This window comes from Vidua chalybeata, chromosome 4 (genome assembly GCF_026979565.1).
Source record: "Vidua chalybeata isolate OUT-0048 chromosome 4, bVidCha1 merged haplotype, whole genome shotgun sequence".
Taxonomy (NCBI): Eukaryota; Metazoa; Chordata; class Aves; order Passeriformes; family Viduidae; genus Vidua; species Vidua chalybeata.
The window spans coordinates 66,486,932-66,505,205 of NC_071533.1; the positions used below are offsets into that span (position 1 = coordinate 66,486,932).

The following is an 18,274-nucleotide window of genomic DNA, read 5'->3' on the forward strand; positions in this document are numbered from 1 at the left end:
ACTATGGAAAACATACCATTAACATAGCATGGAGGAAGAGACCTTGGAAATAAAGGGCATGTCCATGGCTCAATGCCTTAACCTGCCACAGGATTCCCACATCTACCCAGATAGAGAAAAATTGTGGCTATAGGTGCTGTAGCCATCTATGTTGAAACTTGCAATAGATTCCATGTTGTCAGCAGAATAATTGATAGAAATTCCATCCAGACATCCCAGTTTATTCACCTCCTGGCTTGGATTTACCACAGGGTGGGAGGGAAGTTTCCAGTTAAAGTGCCACAAAGCTCAGATGTTTGGTGGACAACAGTGTGTCACTAGAGCTGTGTGGTGTGTGCTTAACCTGTGATGCCCTGGGAGCTGCATCTGGAAAATAACTGGGTTTGTTTGGGTCTTTTCCCATATGCTGCACCATCATGCTAGAGATCTGGGGAAGTACTTAAGTGACATTCCTCACAATTTCTAAAGAAAACTCTATGAAATATTATTTTCATGGTTCACTGTAAAATTTTCAAATGCTGATTAGTCACAATAGCATTTGTTAACCTTACACGTTTGGCACAAAGCCCTTTGTTTTCCTTTATTTGAAAGCTGGTTGGGAAAATAAAATAAAGATTAAACCTAATTTTTTTAATTGGGTCATTCTATAATGCTTATTTTTTCATAAACCATTTAAAAAGTTTTGGTGATGTAGGTATGTGTATGGTGCTATAGAGGATGTATGACTTAACTGTAATAATGAGATTTTTATTCGGGGTTTTTTACTCTGAAGACAGCTAAGAAAAATCTCTGAGCTTCCCAAAACCACTCTTTCCAAAAAACCACAATGTTACAGAGCCCTTTCATCATCCAGAATACAGTACTGTACACACAAAAATATACACTGTACTACTTTAAATTAATTCATATTTGCAGGAGACACAGTCTGTGTGAGTATGTGCAATTATGAAATGTAACTTTTTTTTCCTCTTGACATTTTAGCTGCCTCACCCCTTTTATTTGAACACATACATATGGTGTGTGAGAGTGAGCAAGCTCTCTGTAAATGTTTGGAAGGAGCATCTGTCAGACAATAAAACTTACAAGAAAACATGTTTCTCATTTAAAGAGTATTCACTAGAACTATTTCAGTGTTGGAATCAGTTCATTTGTATAGCTTGGAGGCATTAATAAGAGCAAAGAGCTGCAAAGGCACTAGAAAACTCAAACTGTTACTAAGAATCCAAGGTATTTTTAAAAAGCATTTGTCTCTTCGGCATCTCAGTCTTCTGATAAGGAATCTGAACCAGCTGACAGACAGGAAACTTCTGCTGGTCCATCCAGAGGGATTGCAAACAAGAAGATGGCACGATTTTTGCAAACCTGGAAAGTCTAAAGATTGCAATAATTGTTGGACCAAAGGGACCCTCTTCAGGCATAAATAGCAAGACTCCTACTGTCTTCTCTTGCAGACCAACTCAGCTGCCAGCAAAAGCAGGTGCTCTCCCCCTACCAGTGCTCCAGAGGAATATTTAGTGAGTATTCATAGCTATTTTTACAAACTAATATATTAGTGATTTACTTAAGATTGTATAGTTTTCTCAAAGGAGAAAGATATTTAAAAATCAGTTTAAGGCTGTTATTTTAAACAATTGGTGGAGTTCAACAGTCTGATGCAATTACCATGTTAATTTAAAAACAAAATTTGCACAACCTATGACAGTAACTGTAAAAAAATACTGATTTTTTAAAACTGTGTAGTTTAAACAATCTAAAGAAATTACAATGTTTTGAATTCACATTATGACAGCAAAGTAATTTATATAAATATAAAATCTATTTGACTTTAAATGTTATGCTATAAAACAGCCTTTGTAGAACACAAATTTAAAATAAATCATTTCTTTTGGCAAAGTAACCTGCAATTTAATCTTTAGAAGAATAAATATACCACTAATGTTTTCCACAGAAACAGTTGCTACTCTAATTAAATCAAGATGTGACTCTAATCAGATTTCAAAAGAAAATCAGAAACAGATTTTTCTCTGAGGTAGTACTATGGACAAGGATAAGATATTTTTATTTTCATTTTTATTAGAAACACTTGTCCCAGGTAAAGTTACAGGTTTGTAGTATATACCATGGAAATAACAAATCTGAAAGCATTATAGTAATGTTTTCAGAAGCATGGCAATTATTAGTGTTTCAGATATCTGCTTTCTCTTTGGTTATAACTTATGCCACATTACATTTTATTAGGTAACTGTTATTAATTTTTGAGTTTAGAGTGACTAATATGGCTAACACTTTTTTTCTTTCTTTTCGTGTGGAAGGGAATGGAAAACCTGATGTTTGTCTACTGGTCCTGTAAAGTTATCTGGACAGTTCTTGTAACAATACTGGGTTATGCCAGCAGCCTGCCTGTGGGGGAGGATGCTCTTTGCACAGCAGAGGAACTTGCTAAGTACAGGATAATCTTCACAGGGAAATGGAGTCAAACTGCTTTCCCTAAGCAGTATCCACTCTACAGGCCCCCAGCACAGTGGTCATCCTTGCTAGGTAAGTGAAGTATGCACAGTACTAAGAGCAGATAAGCCTCTTGACCTCTATGGTCTTTTTTTCCTTAACAGTTATGTAAGATAAGTAATGAAAAAGGAAAAAAAAAAGCCAAAGTTATTAAGAATGAAATGCAGATATTGAAGTATCCAAAATGTTCTCAAAAATCTCCAACTGTTTTCAATTGACTTCTGTTTTCAATTGGCTGCAGCTGAAAGAAGCAGCGATAAGACAAATGTTTTAGTGTTCACTCAATTTTATACACATTTTTTTTTAACCTCAGAAATAAAAAAGAGAAAATGAAGAAATAGGGATATTCTAAATCAGACTTTTATGTCATGCCATGTATTCACTCAAATAGGTGTTACTCATAGTTCTGACTACAGCATGTGGAAAAAAAATGAATATGCCAGCAATGGTGTACGTGATTTTGCTGAAAAGGGTGAAGCATGGGCATTAATGAAAGAAATAGAAGAAGCTGGAGAAAAAATTCAGAGTGTACATGGAATCTTCTCTGCTCCTGCAATTTCCAGTGGTACAGGACAAACCTCAACTGAATTAGAAGTGCATCCAAGACATCCCTTAGTAAGTAAATGTACATACTAATTTCAAAAGTTTATTTTATGTTACCAGCAACCAAAATTAAATATTTGACTTCTCACTTGTAGAAACAACATAATGAAAAAGAATTACTAAAAAGCATGTCACATTGCAGGGAGCACTGTGCAGCTTCTGTAAAGTAGAAGAGCAAAATGACATTATTTCAAGAACTTTAAGTGAAAATTACTATAAGCAGGACTGAAGCATTCCAAAGCAAGTCATGCAATCCTGATGGATCATTTTGTTTCATTAGGTTTCATTTGTTGTACGAATTGTTCCAAGCCCCGACTGGTTTGTGGGTATTGACAGCCTAAATCTCTGTGAAGGAGACCACTGGATGGATGAAGTATCAGTAGATCTATTTCCATATGATGCTGGAACTGACAGTGGATTCACATTTTCCTCCCCAAACTTTGCCACTATTCCACAGGACACAGTTACAGAGGTAGGTACATGGACAGAGTTTAGCGCTTCATACTGATATGTTTTGAGTCTTCCCTTGAAAAGATAACTAGTCTAAAACTGTGAAACTGATTTCAGTATTTGAGAGTGCTGATGCTCTCTATATATGGATTTATTGTACAACTGATAAACCTACTGCTTTTATTTTCTGTATCTTTGAAATTTATACAGGTAAATGTAAATGGTTCATGAGAATTTGTCTCTACATTTTCTGGAAAAGATGACAATTTTTGCAGATGATATTTAACAATCCTTAAAAGTGCCAGGAAAACAAAAATACAAAAGTCCTGACATCACCAAATGTGAATCTAACCAGGAAAATTCTTAGTAGTGAATACTGCTGTGAGGAGGAGTTTTCAGTTGAAAGCACTGCTGAAACCTGAAACTGCTACATTTGACGGAAAGGACCTAAAGGAAAGCAGCACTTCACTGTGGTGACACTGCTTTCAATCCCTTTTGCTCGTTTCATCCTCTCTATGCCCCATACTTCGCTTTTGCCATTTAAGTGGTGGCAAATGAAGAATTTTGATTGAAATGGTTTGAATACTACAATTATTCACTTAATCTTTTCTTAAAGGTGAGTTTTTCTAGCAACAAATGCTGTGCTAAAGAGTAATGAGAAAGGAAGATGGCCTCTAATATCCATATGACAGCTCCTATAGCATACTTAACAGTATTGTTTAATACTCATATTTTCTTCATCCCGTGCCTTCTCTCAAATCTTTTTATATATTACAGTGTTTGCAGGAACTCCTACCACAGTCAAGTATCCTGCACTAAAAATTCTGGGCTGACCAGCATAGTTATGTGAACTGAGGTTCATAGAAACTGGTTGTATGCAAATTATTTTCCAAAAAGTATTAGCACGATTTACAAACATGATTTTACAGTTACCTTCTTAGTTTTTTTAATATTTCCCTTTTTATTCCACAGATCACTTGTTCCTCTCCAAGTCACCCAGCAAACTCATTTTATTATCCCAAACTCAAAATTTTGCCACCAATTGCTCAAGTAACAATGGTGAAATTAAAGAAAAGCCAGCTAGGTCTTTCTGCACCTTTTATTAATCTTCCAGCGAAAAGCAATGAAATAATAGACACTGTCTCAGGTAAGTGATTAGTAGATGTTCTCAATTCTGTTATTTCCATTCACTCAGAATTATGTGGAAATCTGGCAGGTGATGTGGATGAGACAGGTGATCAGGCAGAATATTCTCCTATCTGCATAGGAATTATTTCAGACTCACAAATGGGAAATAAAACAAGCCAGTCAACATAAAAGAATTCCTGAAAGAATAAGTAAGGGATTGCATATTTCAGCTGTGTTCAAAGGACTGGGCTATATCCAGAGTAAGAGCTACCCAAGCCTTTGTATCAGTGTAGCTCAGTGAATTTTATAAGAAACAAATGACACTCAATCAGAATCAGCATTCCCAAACTCTTTGCAACTTTGAAGTAAATATTTATCCTTAAGGTTTTACATGACAATGAAGCCAAGAACCATTATGGTTGTCTCTTTCTGGGTCAGAGCTTGGCAGTTATGTGCAATAAAATTCATACAATTTGATTGATTTGGACATATTTTCAATAGAAACATAAATCCTGATAACAAAAAGAAAATTGTCTCTCATTTTCATTTTCTCAAAAATATTAGCTAATAATCTTGAATAGGTAGGAAGAAATGCAAACTACTGACTCAAGTCAATCATAAGGGCAATTTTCAAATCTCTGAATTAATATACATAGATTATTAACATAATATTTGCTCCAAGGGAGCAGTGTATTCCCAAAAGAGTTGCCATGTCCCAGCAGCTTCTCCAGAATGTGTGGAGATGGCATGTCTCTAGCACTGTGCTGGTCACCTTACAACCACTAAAATACAGCTCATTCTCTGCTCAGTTAATGTGTTATTTATAATTTAATAAATGTACTTATCAATTTATAGTGGTTTAATGTATTTGTATTAGTAAACAAGACATTTTCAAAGTGAGAGTTACACATCTTATTTACAGTTATATGTCCTTCCCTTAAGATTTGAAAGGAACATTTGGCACTGTTCACGATATAAATTTAAAACTGCTTTTAAAGTATAGTATTTCAAAAATAATTTTTAATCACAAATCCCCACTTTCTTGTATATGAACCAGTAAACCACTTTTTTTTAAAAACTTATTCCGGAATCAAAAGGGCAGATTTAATTACCAGAGGTCAAGCAGTGTTCCTCATTCACTCTAGAAACATAGGAATGAGTGATGACAGCAGAAGTGGTGAGTTCACTGTAATACCAGAAATTCATACCAGGTGTCACACGTTTAGTGTGGCATTTAAAGATGGGCTTGTGCACACCTCTTTTACCCACAAATGCTGTAACAAGCAGTTTTGATGCCACTTCCTGTGACAAACAGTATTTTAATTTAACCTGCTAAGGAATATTCACCTACTTTTTATGATTTTTATTTCAGATGGAAGCACACATTATGGATAGTACTTCAGAGTTTCTAACTAATTTTCTTGCACCAAATGAAAACTACATTGAAAATCCTTTCAGCATTAGAAAGCTTCTAGTGACAGAATATCCTTATTGGCAAAGGGAAGAATAGTGTACACACCAAAAAATAGCAAGATGATTTAATGATAAAAAATGTGACTTTATTTCTGAAGCAAATTGGAGCCAAAGAAAAATGGAATTCAATATGAACAACTCTAGGAACAATAGCTGCCTGCAAAGAAGTATAAATATACCTAAATAAAAAATGGAAGAGCTTTAATCTCAGTGTTTTAGTTAGCCATGCAAAGGAAAATGAAATTATAAAAATTGACAGTAAACATTTTTTAATTCAATCTTTTGAGTACAATCACTTTAAGCTCAGTTTTCTTTTAAGGAATTTTCATTCAAAACATAATATGCTTCAGTATTGATACAATACCTCAGACAGGTTCTAGACTGCAATAACAATAATACTAATGGGTTTAGGAGCTGAAACCTGATTTTTTTTTTTTTTTTTATGAGACAACATACCGATTTGATTGATATCACATGTATTTTGTGTAAGAAAGGATGCTGTTTGATGATCATTCCTTAATGCTTTTCCAACTGTGTATTTGACTTAAGTACAACTTGATGTAAAGTCACCTCTTTGCTGTGTGTATTGCAGAAACACCCCTGGACTGTGAGGTTTCCCAATGGTCTTCCTGGGGGCTCTGCAGAGGGGTTTGCAGAGAAACAGGGACCAAGATCAGAACTCGTTTTGTACTTCTTCAGCCTGCCAATAATGGAATGCCTTGTCCAAACCTGGATGAAGAAACAGGATGTGAACCAGAAAATTGTGTCTGAAATAAAGGAAAGATAATAATTAAGATAATTTAAAAGTAGGATAAGTTTAAATCCAAACTACACGTCAATCAATGTTCTTTGTAATTTGGATACGCTGCACGATTTTGCTGAAAAGCTGCATTAGAGTGGTTTGGAGAGTTTTTATTTAATATCAAGATTTTGGGGGGTTAAATTTCTAAGATTTAGTAGGACAACAGTACTGGATAATTTACAGACCAAAAACCCCCAAATAAATCCTTCTTCCAAATACACTGTAAGTTCTTGGAGTACCCTCTAGTGGCAGAAAAGAAGACATTTGGAAAGATTGTACTTCACATTTTACGTCACAGTAAAAATCTTTCAATCACAAAATCTAAACTAATAACCTCCTTAAATATTGTAATTTGTTTATCTATAGCTATTTATACCTAGAAAATAGGTTTTTTCCTCTAAATTATGTTTTTATAATTTATTGGCATTTTTGTTTTCTTTCTAACCTTGCTTAATGTGCATTTCTTCAGAAACTACTTTAAAAAAAAAGTCAGAGTGACCAGATGTTTGCAGTGTGGTTAAGACAATAATGGAACTGAGTAAACTTGTCTTGAGACTTTTGAATATATGAAAATGTCTTTTTCTTTCTCAAAAGTGAGAAGAATAACTGCCATGAGGACACTTAGCCAACAAAATTACTAGAAAAAAAAATCTGAAGTGATGTAGAAAACATCTGAGCTGAATTAAAAGTGTCAGCTGAGATTCAAAAATGGATTGTTGGTGTGTGTCCCTCATGAGACACCTTTAATCTCGAAGTTAAAACTGTTGACCATAACATAAATGATATCATTAACCTTATGAATGCAGTAAATGTGTCCATGTTTCTTTATATGTGTTTGCTGCTATTTGTGTATATATTACCTAAAATTAAGGCATGCACGACTCTAACAAAACACGTATCAGAAACTGTTCCTGACTGCAAGTTTTAGTGCTCAAATAACTTATAAAGTGGATGTAGCATATGGCTTATCAAAAGCCATGACTACCAACTACGAAAAGAATTTTGGAATAATACTTATTCAATAGAAAAAGTTTAAAGTCAGCACACAAAACTTTTACAGCGCACTGCAATTTTACAAATATACAGCACAGGTATTGAACAGGAGAGTCGATTTGAGTAGATTATTTCCAGAATATGCCAAATACAAAATAATTTCTCTTGTCCTTAAAGGAGCACACTGTGTTCTCCATAGGTCCGAAACATTTAAATATTTCTCTGTATTTTTTTTTTCCAGGAGAGATATCTTGCAAAGACACAAATAAATGTGAAACGTTATCAGACTAGACTTCACTGGTTCAGCAAATGCTGATAAACACATAGTTGTGAGAACTAAGTGTAGGAATTTCTGCTCTTCTCTCATTCTTCAGATTCCCACTGTTGTCTGTCCAAAATTGTCCCACTTACTCCTGTTATCATACCTATTTTTTTAAGTTCTCCCTATTTCCACTCTGTAATGGGAATAGTGTTACTACACTATTCTGTTTAGTTCATTGTCAGTATTTTTCTTTCTTTTTTATATTAGTTTTAACCATTCTTTGTCTTCTGTTACACTTATTTACTACCTGTTTACACATTTATCACCGTATCAGAAAACATTAGCATATCTTGTAGTATATATTTAAATATTCTCAGAGGGTAGGAGCTAATTTCAAATTGATTTGTCAAGAGACAAATTAATCTCAATAAAATTTTTGAGCAAATATCAGATGCAATTTTAAATTATGCCTTAGGAAAAACAAACTCAAACACCACAAGGTATCCTTTGAGGTACTTTCCTGGAAGTTCTCTAGACACTACAGTTTTTCTTCTTCATATGCCCAGAATAAATAAAGGCCCAGGCCCAGTAAAAGAATACCTGCATTTTCAATACCTGTATAATGCAATAACCTGCATTTGCATTAACATGACCTGAAACTGGGATTTCAGACCTACAAGATTTAATTTGAGTGGAGGAGTCCCAGCGTTTGCTCAAACTCTTGGAGACAAAAGTTTTCCAAAGGATACTGAAGGAGAAAGGATGAGATAAGGACATGGAGTAGAAAGAGTAGAAACCAACACACCTCAGAAAACTCCAGTCAGTGATACGTAACTTTACTGTCTCAGGGTGTTTACATACATGAATATTCACTGCATCTTCCTTCAAAATCAGAAGTTTCCTATCCAGACAGTTACCTGGATATGGGTTTTTTTGGTAAGATGTAAATTCAGGAGATCTTGGTAAACATGTTCTTTAAGGATGTCTCTGTGCCTGTGTATTGCTTGGCCATAACTATAATTCCAGGTATTCCCTTTGAAACCACAGGGATAGAGCCATTACTTGGCAAGACTGTGGATACAGTGAATGAAATGCATTCTAGTGATGGAGCATATTTCTCATTGTATTTATCTATTAAGCTGATTAGTGAGGTGCATTATCCCTCACAGATATTGGTAGGACTTTGTAGCTTCAGCAGCCTTGGAATTCCCTTAAAAATTCTGGGACTAGGAAGAAACATAAAGAAGCTCTTCCTTCCTTTTCCCTTGTATCTCCTGTTACAGATGGTTGGCAGCCAAGATGCTGAGGTCCTAAATACATGAGATTTAGGGAAGAAAATAGGCAAATTAATTCCTGGCTTAAGCTAATCTCAGAAAGCTCTTTGGAAAGAAGCTTGAAATGGATTTGTAAAGACAATTCTTTTCAAGAATATCTTATAGAAAAAATCAGTTTTGATGCCTTGGCAGATGTTCTTGCAGAATGAAAGATGTGGTTAATGGTAAAGTGTAGCAACAAAAAAGTCACCACAGAATTAAACTGTGGTCCTACAAAAATAATCCACACATAATTAAATTTCTATAATGGAATAAGTGTGAAAACAAAAGATCTGAGAGTATCTGATGCTATTCAAGGCAAAAAGTTTCATTTCATTATATTCCCAGTCCCAGGTAATTGAAGTACATTGGGAATAACTGATCTGTCATGAATGATCCAACATAATAAAGTAACTCAGACTATTCCATGACAACACTCTCAAGAAATAAATCTAAAATTCGATACAGTAATTCTAATATCAGCCAGATGTTGTTCAATGGGATTTTTGCAGCATGCAGAAGTTGTGTCCATGACAATTTACAGAACTCTGAATGCCTGAGACAAAAGCTCTCAGTATGCTGCACAACGACCTGATTACTTAGAGACTGAATTATTTTTGTTTTCTTGAAGTCCAGCAGTCCTACTATGCCAGTATTTGCCAGCCAAAAGTACAGAAGAAACGTGTCTCTTCCAATGGGTCTGGGCAGAGTGAAGGATAAAGTGGTGTCACCTTATATATCTTGTGTTCTACCACTGGAACTCAGAACTTTGGAAGCCACAAGTACTCAACAAAAAAGTTAAAAGATGATAGGTCAAGTAGCTCACAACCTACAGACAAACCTATATTTCCTGCAGGTATGAGTATGGCATGAGGATTTATGCAGGTGCATGACAGTCAACATCTCCTGTGGTAGAGGGGAAAAGTCCAATGTTATGATGAGATCCTGTATAATCTAAAATTATTTCTGATGGATAAGTGCTGAAGTAGTAAAGGAGTCCTAACATCCCCCTTGACATTCCTAAAGATTCAACAGCCATGAGATACAATTTTTATCCCTCTATCCTTAACCATATGGAGTCAAAGAAGCAATGTGTAAGGAATCAGTTCTCTTTGTCTGACAACCTTTCAATATGGGGATGCTGATGGGTGATTTTTGGAGGTGAACTAATACTTGTGGTACAACTTCCATGAAGATACTTCATGCTGTGAAATGGAGTGAACCCAGGATGGTCCCAAAACCTGTGCCAGTGTAACACAGACATTCCTTTTTTCAGACAACTTCATAGATGGCAGGTGCAGTGAAGGGCAATAAACACGAATCAGTCCTCCTTCTGCAGATGTGAAATAATCCAGTAGGAGTTATCATCTCAAAATTTTTATTTAGGTTACAGATATTGAAGATGAAGGGCTATTCACCCTTTTTCCTTGATACAAGAAAAATATGTGCTCATGTAATTGGGATAACATAAATTTTATGAGGAAAGATGGGTCCTCCCAACTGGAAATGATCCCACAGGTGGGTTCTCCCTGCTGGAAAATGACAATTCAGGCCCACCTTTCAGACAGAGTGATCTCCATTTATAGGACAAAGAACATTTGAGTGATAAATGAGTTTGTCATCAGACATATACATTGGTCTATATTAGTACAAAGAATAAAAATAAGAACCTCAATCACTGTTTGATTTACACTACAACTTTCTTCAGAGAATGTATTAGGAAGTATCTAAGAAATAGTCATTCCTATATAAATCTTATTCTGAAAGTGCTAATGTCGTTATTTTTTCCTGCAATATCATATTCACTAATGTTATTTGATTATTTAGTGCATTATTTGATTATTCAAATTCTTTTGACTTCTTTATAGTTCTTCTATGTAGTGCCTGTGGGTTTTAATAAAGTGCCTACATTTGTACAATGATTTAGGATGGAAATTAAAAGTTTGCTTAATAAAAGAGAGGTGAAGCTCTGGAATAATTACCCAGAATTAATGGGAAATAATAAATTAATTTAAGTTGAAAATTGAGCAGTTTATGGAAAGAGGTAGCCAGTGTAGTTGCCTACAGTAATCTTGGGAACTGATCTCAAGCACCTGAGAGGCCCTTTGAGTTTCATGCTCTTCTAAGTGTATAAAGTAAATTTTAATCTAGATGCTGGGAAAGAATAAAGAATTTAAAAGGTGTCTTTTCCATGTTATCTCATTCTCCAGAACATGCTGTAGTTATTTATAAATGTGTAACCACCAGCTGCCTTTTCTCACAGTTTTTTTCCTCTCTCAAAAATACTCTGATAAGCAGCAAACAAGGAACAACCACAGGACTACAGGCATTTGTATGTAACTATCTTCAAAAGCAGGGCTATATAAAATATATATAAAAAACATGAAAAGCACATTAATAGGATTTCTTATGAACTTTTGGATTTCTTTTTCACTCGCTTTGTATTTTCACATTGGAGAAAGAGAAGAGAAATGCATAATTGAAGATATTCCCAGCGACACCTTGCTAGTCGGTAGGTACCTGTCAATGCTTTATGATGATCTAACCCATGCAGTAACAAAGATAACTGGAAATGTAACAACAATTTTTGTGATTGATGAATATGGTAAAAAAACAGAAAAGGGCATTCTGAAAATAGCTCCCTGCAGCAGGGATTAGGTTTAAAGTCCTCAAACATTGTGTGTATCCATCACACAAAGAAATGCAGGTTTTCAGAGTGCTTTACTGACTAAACAGAGAAAAAGAATGTTTATTAATTCCACAGCTGTGGAGCTGCTGCTTCCATGTGTGCTTCTACATGTTCTGACTGACGTACTCATTCATATCAGAATTTCTGTTACACATTTTTCCCCATATGAATGGGAAAGTTACTTTTTTTGATAAGTGCTGGTCTGAAAAGAGACAATTCGTGATGTACTAAAGTTTAATTTCACCTCTGATATGAGAAGCACATTTAATTAATCTACAAGCCTGTAAATGTAAGATTTCAAGGAGATAGTAAAAAATAATACTAATTAATCTTTTTTTTTTAATAATATGATAAGCGTGAAAGACAATCCATAAAATGTAATTTGAGTACAGCACATTATGCTTTTGGAGGTCTCAGTGTGCCTTCTAGAGGCTAATCTTCACAGAGAATTAGGAGCTATTAGAAAGTTTTTGTTGTTAATTAACCCTTTTTTGTAGGACCTTAGAACATTTTCTAGTGTGGTAAAAATTTATTGCATTTCACTCTGTTATGAAGTACCCCTGAACAATATTAATAATAAACACATTAAATACATATATATTTCTAATTTTCCTGAAAAAGCGTTGAAGATGTTTAACATTAAGCTATGTTTTATTTAACAGATTTATCTATGTTTTTATTCAGGGAATTACAAAGTACAACGCTGGGATATACATATACATGACTTTCTTGAATCTGCTCCTGGCTTGGGAATGTTTGTGACTGTCACAAGCCCTACTGGTGAGGTAAAAATACTTTATGAATGTTTCTCTACGATTTATGACTTGACTTCTGGCATTGGCAGGCAGCACTATCTAAAAATAAAAGACACTTCTGAGGAAAAAGTAAATCTACAGTCTACTAGATAGTTCAGCATTTTGATGCCGAAAGATAAAAGTAAAAAAATAAAATTATATTTGATAATTATGTGTATAGACAATTTTTGCATTACTACCAGATTTGGGAAACAGTGTCAATAAGAATTAGTGGCAACTGAGAAAACAAGTCAAATGAAAAATAAAACCCCAAAACTCACTAATGAAGTAAAATGGTACAGAATCTACTTGAGCAGCAGAAAGGAGTGCTGATGATAAACAAAACCCAAAGTCTAGGTCACCAAGGCTTCTCGTAGCCCTCATGCAGAGCAGCTGCCTGAGCTGCCATGAGGTCTGAGCTTTTCCAGCACTGGACAACTTATTTCCCTGCCTAGGCAGTATCTCAGTTTTCAGACTTTGAATGCTTTAGAGAGCACTGGCTTTTGTACATTGCAAAATTCTGTAATGTTTTCATGGTCACCGTAAGCTAAAATTGTTTCATTTTTTCTAAATGTGTTCTGGAATTTGATTAAATTTAATGATGTCAGCAGCTTAACTGATTCTTTTTTGCATCAAATTCACGGTACTGTTTTTTGATTTTTTTATTGGTAGTTATAAATTACGAAACCGATGCATATATCTAAATTGCAGGTACTGTTGTCAAAACTGTATGGGCCACAAGGGACCTTTACTTTTACATCCTACATCTCTGGGGAGCATATCATCTGTTTCCAGTCTAACTCCACAAGATTTGCAGTGATTGCAGGAAGTAAACTGGTAGGTGTATTTCCTAAATAGTCTCTGTTGTAACAGTATAAATCATTACCAATAGCAGATATTTCAAACTGGATTAGAAGTTGATCTAACTTCTAGCAGATAATTCAATGGTTTTTAGTGATTAAAGAAAGCAAACATAGAATTATGTAGATAAAAAGACAAAAAGACTGTCCTCATATTTAAAAAGTCAGCATTCAAGAGGCAGGACTAAGGATAGAGAGATTTAATGTTTGTTCTTTGAATATGAAAGACTCTGATCAATAAGAACAGCTAATTTGGATCAAAAAGACAAATATGTAAGATTGACTAATACAAGCACTTGACATAAAGATATTCCATGTATTCACTAACTTAGATTGGATTGCCAACATTTTGTTGGCAAAAAATGTAACATTTTAGTTTTTGAAAGATATTCAAATGAAGAATATGTCAGCATACTTGTTATTGTCTACTCCCAGCAAAGTTGGTTTTAATGCAGATTTGGGGGGAAAAAAAGCCATCAGAGGTGATAGCATGGCTCTACTGAATGCAGCAAAAACTTTATAATTACTGTTTTGAAATTTTATCTATTTGCTGCTTCCCAAAACCAGGAGAGAATTACTCTCTAGAGGGGTTTGGGGTTTTTTCTCTTCAGCTGACAGCAAAAGAGCAAAATAACCAGCTAAATATATATATCTTCTAAATGAGTTAAGGTAAGCTAAATCTCATCCTAGCTGTGCACTTCAGAAATATTTAGATAACACAGAAATAGCAATACTGGAGTAGGATTATTACACTGGAATAACAAGGTATTCTTACAGGCTGATTGATAGAAATTAATGGAAATTTAATCATATACATTGCAAAAGCAATTAGGTCTAATCATAAAACAAAAAATGTGGAGCTTATCAACTAGAGAGAGTAAGGGGGATAAAGCTTTGGTTGGACACAGTTAACTATGCACCATGAACATGATTCTGAGGATGTGCAGGTGATTTTTATCTGGTATAGATGGCGGTGTATTAACATTATTTTACATGATACAGGCACCATGTAGAGTTCTGACCATCCTATATAAAAGAAGCCAAGAGATCCAGGGAAGGAGAACTTTAATATCACAAATATTATAGAATGCTGTTTGAGAACACAGAAATAAGAAAGGAAAATATTGTCCTTTTTAACTATATCTGGAGGAATAAAGATCACAAAAGGAAAATATTCTTTAGTGAAGATAAATCTTTAACTGTTCTTTGTAAGAACCATATGGTTATCTGAACTCTTTCAAACAAAAATAAATTAATGGACCACAAGGTTGTGAAATGGATTTCTACCTATACAGTTAGGTAACTTCGAGACAACTGAAAGAAAATATATTCTTAATTTGTGGCTGATCTCTGAGCAGACCTAACTTCTACTATGGTAATATCAATTTCTAGGGTTTTGAAGATTATTTGTTTGGCTAAAACCTTTTTATTTTCTCTTAGGTACTAATTGACTTCTAGGAGCAGTTTCTCCTACTAGTTTTAGTAGACTTTTTCATGCATGCCAAAATAAGTTGCATAACATTGCAAGTTCCATTCTTCTCTCTTCTTTCTATGGTTCTATTGCTTGGCTGGCTTGAGGTATTTTTGCTATAGATCATACATCAGCCTGGAGGATTCTGGGAGGTTTTCCAACCTGGATAAGTAATGTGAAGAAAACAGTTATGTGAGGGAACCTAGATGTGTATTTGGAACAAGCCTCCAACAGTACTATTCAAGATAGTAATTTCTGCAATATCAGGATGAAATGTGAATTATAATGAGCAGTCCTTTTTTTTTTTTTTTTTTAACTATTTTGGACAAAGGCATCATTTTAAAGGTGATTGAATCAATACTAGCATAAAGTTATGCCCTAATATTAGTGCAGATTTTAAATTTGTATAACTAATTTAAAAATAAAATTAAGAAACCCTTCAAATCTTCCACCTGATTCCAAATTTAGGAGGAATTCTTATAAGCAATTGATCTTAAGGGGAAATTATCCATTGTTTAATTTTTTATTCTAAGGAACTTTGAAGAAGCAGAAGATACAGTAATGAGAACATTTTTTTCCTTTTGCAGCGTATCCACTTGGACATCAGAGTTGGAGAACATTTTTTGGATGAATCTGCTATTCGAGCCAAAGACAAAGTGAATGAAGTTAATATCAGACTAGAGCATCTAATTGAGCAAATTCATCATGTAACCAGAGAACAAGACTATGAAAGAGTATGTATGTCCCCTAATGTAAATGTTAAAGATATTGTACATAGGCTTATTGATTTATAAAGTATTATGAGGTTTGTTATCCAATTGCAGTGGTGTTTTTAACTAACTCATAAAAAAATCTACAGATATTTAACCAAAATAGTGTCCATTACCTTGCAAAATATCTTTTAAGTGGTTACATAAAACTAATTAATCACCGTGGACTCATGCTTGTAGCAATAGGTGTTATTTTAAAGCAAGATTTTCTAACTTTCTAGAGTTTTCTTGGTCAGACTCAGCCACAGCAGCCCAGCAGGTGGCAGGTACCATTGTGGGTGATGCTGTTGTTTCAACACTGCCCTGGCTGCACAAACTCTATTGATTGGGGAAGGAAATGACCGAGTGTATATTTATACATCCCATGAAGTGCATATATATATATATATATATATATATATCCCTTCTTCAAACAAGTGTACACCCAGTCACCTTTCTATATGCACGCAGACAGGCTGTGTTTGAAATGTATCAACTAGTTACCCAAAACCAGAAATTTGGCTGTGAAAGGGCTCTTGACAGCAACATGGACGTGACTGTAAACCTAAACAGGTTAAAATCTGTACTGATGGAACATGTTTGGCACAATACATCTTCTGTGAACAAGGGAAGCTCTGTTTACCTTCCTGCTTCAGGATGCAGCATGCCTGCTTCTCAGTTTTGATTTGTGAAGATATCCACCATACAGACAAGTACAAACCTTCATTCTTACCCACATGGAAGAATGTTTTTATTCAGCACTGTGCAGAAGAGGGATGCCTTTCTAGTTACCATGAAACATACAGATGCCAAAAGGGAATAATTATGCTTTTCCTTTATTCTCTAGGAGCGTGAAGAAAAATTTCGGAAAACAAGTGAAGAAACCAACAGCAATATTTTGTGGTGGGCTATAGTACAAACACTAATCCTCATCTCTGTTGGAATTTGGCAAATCAAATCTCTCAGAGATTTCTTTATATCTAAGAAGCTTGTTTAAATTCTATAAAGTCAATGCACAGATTAAAAAATTCCACACCATGTAACACAGAACATCCAAAAAAAACCTGCACCTATGAGAAAATTGCTTGTACAGAACTCTCAACCTTCCTTCATCTTCTGTTCTAACTCTGGTTTCTCCAGCTAGGTCACAACCTCTGGCATCCCCTCACATTTTGCTCCTTGAATCCCATATTTTACTATTTTTTTCCCCATCTACAGATGTAAAGCTAAATATAGAAGAGTCAGTGACTAAGGCTGCATTTCAGTTCAGTACTTAATGAAGAATGTTTAATTTAGGTTAAATCTAAAATACAAATCTAAAATAAAGTTTCCTAAGATTTTAAATTACTCTGCTTACTGAGTAATCTTATTTGGCACTATCATGAACAGTTCAGCACTTCAGACTGACTAGGATTCAGATAGTAAACAGAGAAATAATTACATCCCCTGCAGTGTTTAATTGGGTGAGAGTGTCTTCAACTCGATCTATATATGTGTAACAACTAAATATAATTGTGAAAGCTTTCTTGTAAAATATTCAGAGTTTGAACTGATCAGTGGTGGCAGCAATTATCATGGAAGAGAGACCCAGACAGACAATTTGGAATTATACTTACTTTTTTTTCCAGAAAAGCCCTTAACATTAGGCTATAAAATTGATGATGATCAGATGCCTCCCACAGTTGTTTACGTAAAATATAGTCTTTATGAAGTATGCCAAAGTAACCTATATTATAGATTTCTTGGTAAACAATGCCAATTTTATTTTAATTCATTTCTGCACTAAATGTTTTTGTGTTGAGAATTTTTAAAATTTTAATTATTTAGCAACTTTAATATGACTGCCTACAGAAATTACCAGTTTTTAACTTAATTTTCCATTTTACTTATTGCAGCTTGGTTGCATATATCTTTATGCCCTAATATAGCTAGTTTATGTACAAATAGCAGTGTAACTACAGTATCATACAATGACAAGTCAAAGGCTGTGGTTAAAAATCCAGATAATTACCTTGACAAAGCAGTAGTAGTAGTAGGAAGGAGTTAGAGGTGACTACATACAAAAACATGGAAGTAGAAGCTTCTAGAGCACTGTGATAGCAGAACATTGTCTTTTGTTTTCCCACCCATCTTTTTAGACCTTTTGCTAGTTAAAAAGGTAGTGAAAGGTGAAGTGTCTGTA

At 34.6% G+C, this 18,274-nt stretch overlaps 2 protein-coding genes across 2 annotated transcripts; both read left to right on the top strand.

The window, feature by feature from the left end:
* Positions 1 to 1,467: 1,467 nt before the first annotated feature.
* Positions 1,468 to 8,393, top strand: LOC128787429 (spondin-2-like). The gene is made up of 6 exons (XM_053941557.1): positions 1,468 to 1,514; positions 2,313 to 2,538; positions 2,897 to 3,120; positions 3,389 to 3,580; positions 4,531 to 4,705; positions 6,752 to 8,393. The coding sequence occupies exons 2-6, from the start codon at positions 2,316 to 2,318 to the stop codon at positions 6,928 to 6,930; spliced, it is 993 nt and encodes a 330-aa protein (XP_053797532.1). The 5' UTR covers positions 1,468 to 1,514; positions 2,313 to 2,315; the 3' UTR covers positions 6,931 to 8,393.
* Positions 8,394 to 11,720: 3,327 nt separating this feature from the next.
* Positions 11,721 to 17,089, top strand: LOC128787431 (transmembrane emp24 domain-containing protein 11-like). Its single transcript, XM_053941564.1, is given in 6 exon segments — positions 11,721 to 11,883; positions 11,886 to 12,041; positions 12,903 to 13,003; positions 13,724 to 13,849; positions 15,931 to 16,077; positions 16,940 to 17,089. Coding segments are annotated over 6 exon segments (843 nt in total).
* The last annotated feature ends 1,185 nt before the right edge of the window (positions 17,090 to 18,274 follow it).